Source organism: Helianthus annuus, chromosome 6 (assembly GCF_002127325.2).
Source record: "Helianthus annuus cultivar XRQ/B chromosome 6, HanXRQr2.0-SUNRISE, whole genome shotgun sequence".
In the NCBI taxonomy this organism is placed as follows: Eukaryota; Viridiplantae; Streptophyta; class Magnoliopsida; order Asterales; family Asteraceae; genus Helianthus; species Helianthus annuus.
Window position 1 is genome coordinate 28,600,545 of NC_035438.2, and position 7,364 is coordinate 28,607,908.

General features: G+C 37.3%; 1 protein-coding gene across 1 annotated transcript; it reads left to right on the forward strand.

Moving 5' to 3' along the window:
* The first annotated feature begins 48 nt into the window (after window positions 1–48).
* On the forward strand, window positions 49–4,853 carry LOC110865109 (sodium/hydrogen exchanger 2). Its single transcript, XM_022114324.2, has 14 exons — window positions 49–229; window positions 892–1,092; window positions 1,164–1,282; window positions 2,242–2,339; window positions 2,659–2,718; window positions 2,801–3,042; window positions 3,113–3,159; window positions 3,239–3,305; window positions 3,386–3,486; window positions 3,578–3,679; window positions 3,764–3,902; window positions 4,000–4,062; window positions 4,154–4,237; window positions 4,339–4,853. Exons 2-14 carry the CDS (start codon window positions 913–915, stop codon window positions 4,687–4,689), a joined length of 1,653 nt encoding a protein of 550 aa, XP_021970016.1. The 5' UTR covers window positions 49–229; window positions 892–912; the 3' UTR covers window positions 4,690–4,853.
* Window positions 4,854–7,364: the final 2,511 nt, after the last annotated feature.

Below are 7,364 nucleotides of genomic sequence, written 5' to 3' on the forward strand. Positions count from 1 at the left end.
CAAGTCAATAGTTTAAGGTACCGACATTTAAACTTCCCCCTCGTTTTTCTCTCTCCCTCCATATATGAACTCCACCTCCACCCCTGGTTCGTCCATGCTTTCTCTCAACCAACACCTAATGCTCTTCATGTTTCTTCAAAATTCACATTTTATCTTCAATTTCTGAACCACACATTCAATCATCTCGCTCTTCCGGTTCTCATTTCCTCCTATTCACCTCTGAATTTCGGTAATTTCAGTTATTTCAAACCAGGTGTTGTGATTTTTAATGTTTTGTTGTTCGTTTATTAATCTGTCTGAGATTGATGGAATGCGGTAGGGATGAGATCGGTATTGTACCAATATGATACTGGTACGATATCTCGCTACTGTACCAATATGATATTGGACAGTACTGGTGCTCGTTACAAAATGCTCATCTCTGTTAGGGCTGGCAAATCGTGTCTGTCTCTGACGAGGCCCGAATAACACAAATATTAAACATGAATACAACTCATTTAACTAGTTTATATCTCATGTTTATAACACAGTTGTATGTTTTATGTATCAAGAAGAAGAAATGATGGATCCTAGTCTCTGCTAATTTTATTTATTTTTAAAATAAGTAAAAAATCACATAGTGTACTTTTCAGTAAACAGCCATCGGTACTGTACCTGTACCGAAAATACAGATACCGAATTTCTTGAAAAGTGTGTTCTGTATCGTTATGATATCGGTACGGTACTCGTTATAAAATGCTCATCTCTGTATGGTATCGGTACAATACCAGTAACAGAAATACAGATACTACTGAATTTCTGAAAAAGTGGTTACCAAATACCTTACCGAATTTATCTGCACGATCCCTAGATTGAGGTGTAATAATTTGGTCATTGGTTTGGCATGTGCAGGGCATCTGTTTGTTTGCTACAATGGGGGTTGATTTAGGGTTATTGATGGGGAAGATGAATACTTCATCACTAGGTGCATCTGAGTATGCTGCTGTGGTGAATATGAACCTGTTTGTTGCTCTTCTGTGTGCTTGTATTGTGATTGGTCATCTTTTGGAGGAGAGTAGGTGGATGAATGAGTCAATTACTGCTCTTCTGATTGTAAGTGTGCTTGTGTTGGTATTGTAAGGAGTTTGATTTGATTATTGATTTGCTGTTGGGTGACAATGCAGGGTCTGTGCACAGGTGCTATTATTTTACTAAGCACTGGAGGAAGAAATTCACATCTGTTTGTGTTTAGTGAAGATCTTTTCTTCATTTATCTTCTTCCGCCAATTATTTTTAATGCTGGGTGAGTTTTAGTATTTGCAAAATTTATGATCTGTTTGTTGGGTATCAAAGAATGCAATGCACACGCTTTTGGTAGGGAACGATAATAACTGCTTTTGGTAGGGAACGATAATAACACGGAAAGTTGGTTTAAACGAATTAGTGAGAACCGATTAAACTTGGTGATTATTACATTATCGATAGAGTGATCATAGGACAGTTAACCAACAACCGTTTAACGGCTATTTGATGATCAACTGCCAATCTGTCATTAACTGTTTTTAATCGTTAAACGGTCACATATCTAATCTAATAAAACATTATTACATAACACAGTGTTCGGGTAACACTTAATAGTAACATAAATATATAGTACGATATAGTCAAGTTTAATAAGTCTTGATTCAACATTGTTTGCTTTTAATGCTTATTCGTAGATTTGCAGTTAATATACTCCGTTCTTCGGTAGGTTGGTTAATGATTTAAACACAAGAAGAATCTAAGATTAATAGAAGATTGTTCAGCAATTAAGTCATGTCTACTTGGCAATCATTGATCTTATAAGTAATAGTTATGATCTTTATTGCATGCGGAAGAGGTGAAAGGCGATTCAACTTCTGCGGTATATTCCTTGGATGCACTTTGCATAGTTTGCTATGGTGGTGTCATATAGATGAAGTATGCATGTGTCACTGGACCAATGACTACACTTGTGTTGTGTTTTACGTTGTGTTTTAATCGATTTGCTTGGTAACTGATGCCAGTTTATGATTCAAAGATGCTTAACCACAAGATATGAGACTCTTTTTTGGCTCTTTTTTGGGACACATGCACATGTTCAATCAATCAAACTATATACACACGTAAATACAATAACATACGCATATTTTTCTTTTGGCCGCTGTTTTTGTAAATTCTTAATTTTTTATGGTTATAACTTATTACCTTGTTCTTATTGTCTTTGCAATGATAACTCAACAGGTTTCAAGTAAAGAAGAAACAATTTTTTCGCAATTTCATGACAATTGTGCTATTCGGTGCTGTTGGTACTGTGATATCCTTCACCATCATATCATTTGGTACGCACTCAACTTCTTCACTTCAACACATTTTCATTTTGTTTATTATATCATAATAAATATATGTAGGTAAGTATGTTCCTATTACTGCAACATTCGGTTGACATTTTAAATTTCTCTACACAAATACTCACAAGATGCCTATTTAGTGCCTAACACTATAAAAGAGCGAATATCAGTTATGAATAATAACATCCTGAAATGGGAATTGTCGACTTTAATTATGTTTATGAGTATATACTTTTTTCTTTGTTTATGCTCGTATTTGTATATACTGCATGGTTTGCCAATCGAACAACTTTTAATAACTTCTTTACAGGGGCTATACAAATTTTCAAAAGAATGAATGTCGGTTCTCTTGAACTAGGAGATTTTCTAGGTAATACCCGACTCTTTTATTTCATCAGCTTTTGTGAATATTTATTCATTTGCTAACATTCTCAGCCTTGTTTTTCTTCCAGCATTAGGAGCAATATTTTCCGCAACAGATTCTGTTTGCACTTTGCAAGTGCTCAATCAGGACGAGACCCCTTTGTTATACAGTTTGGTGTTCGGGGAAGGTGTAGTGAATGATGCTACATCAGTTGTGATTTTCAACGCAGTCCAACACTTTGATTTATCTCGGATCACAACAAGCGATGCGTTTCATTTAATCGGGAATTTTTTCTATTTATTCGTCACAAGCACATTTTTAGGAGTTGGTGTAAGTCTACATGCTTACATATTTATCTTGAAAGACATAATCATGTGACATTTTACTTATACTCTTGCAGGCTGGGCTACTAAGCGCATATATCATAAAAAGACTATACTTTGGAAGGTATATATACACATTAGTTTATAGGGATGATATTTATTCGATAAATATTCGTACCCTTATTTACTTTGCTAATTTATAGGCATTCAACGGACCGAGAAGTCTCTATCATGATTTTAATGGCTTACCTTTCATATATGTTAGCTGAAGTAAGATTTTCTTCCATTGTTGACTTTGTAAGCTATATTGTTTTCCTCTATATAGTTTAATAACACTCTTTTTTTTGCAGTTATTTTATTTGAGTGGCATTCTTACGGTTTTCTTCTGCGGAATTGTGATGTCTCATTACACCTGGCATAACGTCACCGAGAAATCAAGAGTCACAACCAAGTATGTCTACTCCTCTATTACACGGTGTTTGGATACACGTTTTGAAGCTGATTATCTGATTATTCCTGTATCTACTCACTCATTCTTTCAGGCATGCTTTTGCAACATTATCGTTTATTTCCGAGCTATTTATCTTTCTTTATGTTGGTATGGATGCTTTGGATATCGAAAAGTGGCACTTTGTACAAGACAGGTATTGTTTTCTGTTTTAAATTTTATTTAACTCTATATCTATGCTGTTTTTTAAAGCCATAATCGTCGTTTTCCTAACTGTCAGCCCCGGAAAATCAATTGGAGTGAGCTCCATTTTATTGGGATTGGTTTTACTTGGAAGAGGATGCTTCGTTTTCCCGTTATCATATTTATCCAACTTGACAAAGAAGAACGAAAGAGAGAAAATCAATTGTAGACAGCAAGTATGATCTCGTTACACGCGTGTTCCTCTCGTTTCCAGTTTAACACATATGTACAGCAAATCCTTAACTTTTAACATCAACTTTTGTTTTCTTTAAGGTTTTGATTTGGTGGGCTGGTCTTATGAGAGGTGCGGTTTCTATGGCTCTTGCCTATAACCAGGTCAGCTGTTTGACGGTTCTAACAATACCCGCTGATAACAAAATTAAATAATTTATGATGTGACATCGTATTTGATTCCTGTACGTTGCAGTTCACTAAGGGAGGCCATACAACGTTACGTGGGAACGCAATCATGATAACAAGTACTATCACCGTTGTTCTATTTAGTACAATGGTAAGTTTTTTTTTTTCGGATATAACAAATTCTATAAGCACACACAGGAAGAATTCATGTTTTATTTATATTTATTATTCTATTTTATACAATTTTTGCAGGTATTTGGATTGATAACTAAGCCTTTAGTGAGACTGTTGCTGCCTCCATCCAGAGTCATGTCCCGAATGGCTTCCTCTGAGCCTGTAAGCCCGAAATCTTTCATTGTTCCTCTTCTAGGAAACGAGCGGGACCCAGAAGCTGAAGCGGGCCAGACCAGGTCGGCACTCCACCCTTCAAATTTACGGGTGTTCTTTGCAAAACCTTCTCACACAGTTCACTATTACTGGAGGAAATTTGATGATGCTTTCATGCGTCCGGTTTTTGGTGGTCGTGGTTTCGTACCATATATTCCGGGAACGCCTACAGAACAAAGTGTTCATAACTTGATCCCTGAAGAAGGCAGTAGTTGAAAGATGCTACCATGGTGCTGAATTTATTGTTGTTTTTATAGAGGTTGAAAATTCGGATTGTTTAATCCAGTTTCGTTTTTGTAAATTATGAGGTTGATAAATTGGATTTTGTTGTTTGTTTGTTTTGAATATATATCTAGCAAACATGAGTCTTTGATTTTGTATATCTGGGTAGACATATCTCCATGAATATAGCTGTTATACAAGGAGAAACAAATCTGGATTTGATGATGACAATATTGATAGAATATAAAAAAAAAAAAAAAAGAAACGAAGGAAAACGTCAGGAAATGGTAATCTCGAATTAAGCAAAGAATCGCAACAACGCAAACATTTTGAGTAAAGAATCATTAGAACCACACAACCAAAGGACCGAAAAGACGAGTAGTACGGTTTTTGATGGTATAGGTGACTTCCCATTTAGTAAGGTTGTGGGTAATCGGTTAATAATGAAAACAGCGGACGAAAAAGCATTTACCCAATATTGTGCTGGTAATTTAGCATGAAATAGCATGGCCAATCCCGTTTCAATCAACAATGTGTCTATGTTTTCGTTCAACTCGACCATTTTGTTGCGGTGTATATGGGCATGACATCCGATGAAATGTTCCATTTTGTTCAAACAATTTGCGGACACGATGATTAGTGAATTCCGTGCCACCATCACTTTGAAAAACTTTATTTTTTGATGAAAATTGCGTTTGAACAAAAGAAACAAATATAGATAGTGCCTCAAAAAAATCTGATTTTGCACGCAATGGATATAACCAAGTAAAGCGTGAATAATCATCAATAAACGCAGCATAATATGAGAAGTTTTCAACCGATTTAATCGGGGATGGCCCCCATAAGTCACAATGGACAAGATCTAGGGGTGATGAAGCACGCTTATTATTTATATCAAAAGGTTGTCGTTTAGATTTAGCAAGTTCACATGGGGAACAAAGTCCCGGTTTGGGCAAAACCGAAGTAAATAACAAGCAACCATTATTTTTAAGTAAGTGGACGACATCAAAATTGACATGCCCAAGTCGGGAATGCCATAGTTCGAATGAAGCTTTAGGACATGAGTGAGTAGATACTAAAGCTTCATCATTATTTCGAAGAACATAAAGACCGTCTTCACGGCACCCCCGGGTTAGCGTTTGCTTGGTCAACATGGATATAAAAATAAGGGTGAGAAAAAATAACATCAACATGGATGTCCTCAGTAAGTTTTACCAATTGAAAGAAGGTTTTTGGTGATATTAGTCACCACCAGAACATCATTAAGAGCAAGTTTACCAAAAGGTGTAGTATTGCCGACATGTGTAATGGGTAACGACTCTCCATTCCCGAAACATACATGTTTATTACCTTGAGTAGGTGTAGAAGTCGATAGAGTAGTATTATTTGGGAGCATGTGAGAAGTCGCACCTGTGTTTGAAGTCCAATCAGGGACATTAGGGTTTAGTTGACATTGTGCATGAAAGGCCTGTGCTAATTGATCATCAGATGGAGTAACCGAAGCAGTAAACGAAGCAAGGTGGTAGCACTGTGATGCATAGTGGCCGGTTTTGCGGCAGAGTTGGTAGGTTGGAGGCCGAGAGGGGCGATTCGTACCTCCATACATGGGCCTGTTTGCACGAGGAAAGGACTGTTGACTTCGGTTGGGCCGGAAGCGGGCCGATGAAGTTCTGGGCCAAAAGGAAGGAGAACCGGATTTGGTGTCGAAATTATTTGGCTTTGATGACTGGGCCGTAAAGGCAACAGTTTGAACAGCAGGAACATGATGATCATCCCTTAGATTTTTAACGAACAACTCATGGCTTTTAGCACTAGCCAAGAGATCAACAAAGCTAGGTATAGGCCGAACAGATCGAACATTGGTTGAGAAATTTTCGATGGCAACTCCAAGGCCACACAAGAACCAGTGTAGTTGGTCCATTGAGTCAACAGGATGACCAATGGCATGTAGTTGATCACATATGGGTTTAAAATCACGACCAAATTGCGCTACAGTTTTATCGCCTTTCTTCAAGGCACGGAGATTATCCCGTAAATTTTGAACCCGTTCAATAGAAGTATTACAAAACGCCGCCTCGAGGGCAAGCCAAATTTCCCGGGCAGATGATAATCCAACAGTGACCGAGAGCGCCTCTTCGGTTAACGACGCATTCAGAATGATTATAGTTTGTTGTTCTTCTTGAATCCAGGTAATGAATTCTGGATTATCAACTTCTTTTTCGTTGTTCTTGATTGTCGGCAGCGGTGGAGTTTTGAGAGCCATCAATATGTGGGACAAGATGATGAAGGGCGAGGATGGAAAGCATCTGAGTACGCCAGTATATGAAGTTGGATGAGGATAGTTTAATAGCTATCATAGGATCCAATCCATTCATGGGGATGTTAACTGTGGATGAAGAAGCCATGAGGGGAACAAAAAGAACAAGGCTGGGATGAGAACGAAGGGAAGAGGAAGAGGAAGAGTAAGCAGGCAGGGATGAGAAGGGATGGAGAGAGGGAGAACAAGGAAGGGAAACTCAACCACCAAAGGGTTGAATTTCATTGACTACTGAATAATACAAGGACAAATATATAGAGATAAATGTTACACTTAGGTACAATAGAATAAAAGAATAGACAATATAAGATATAAAGTGTTCATTATCTAATACCTTTTAATGGTGCAACTA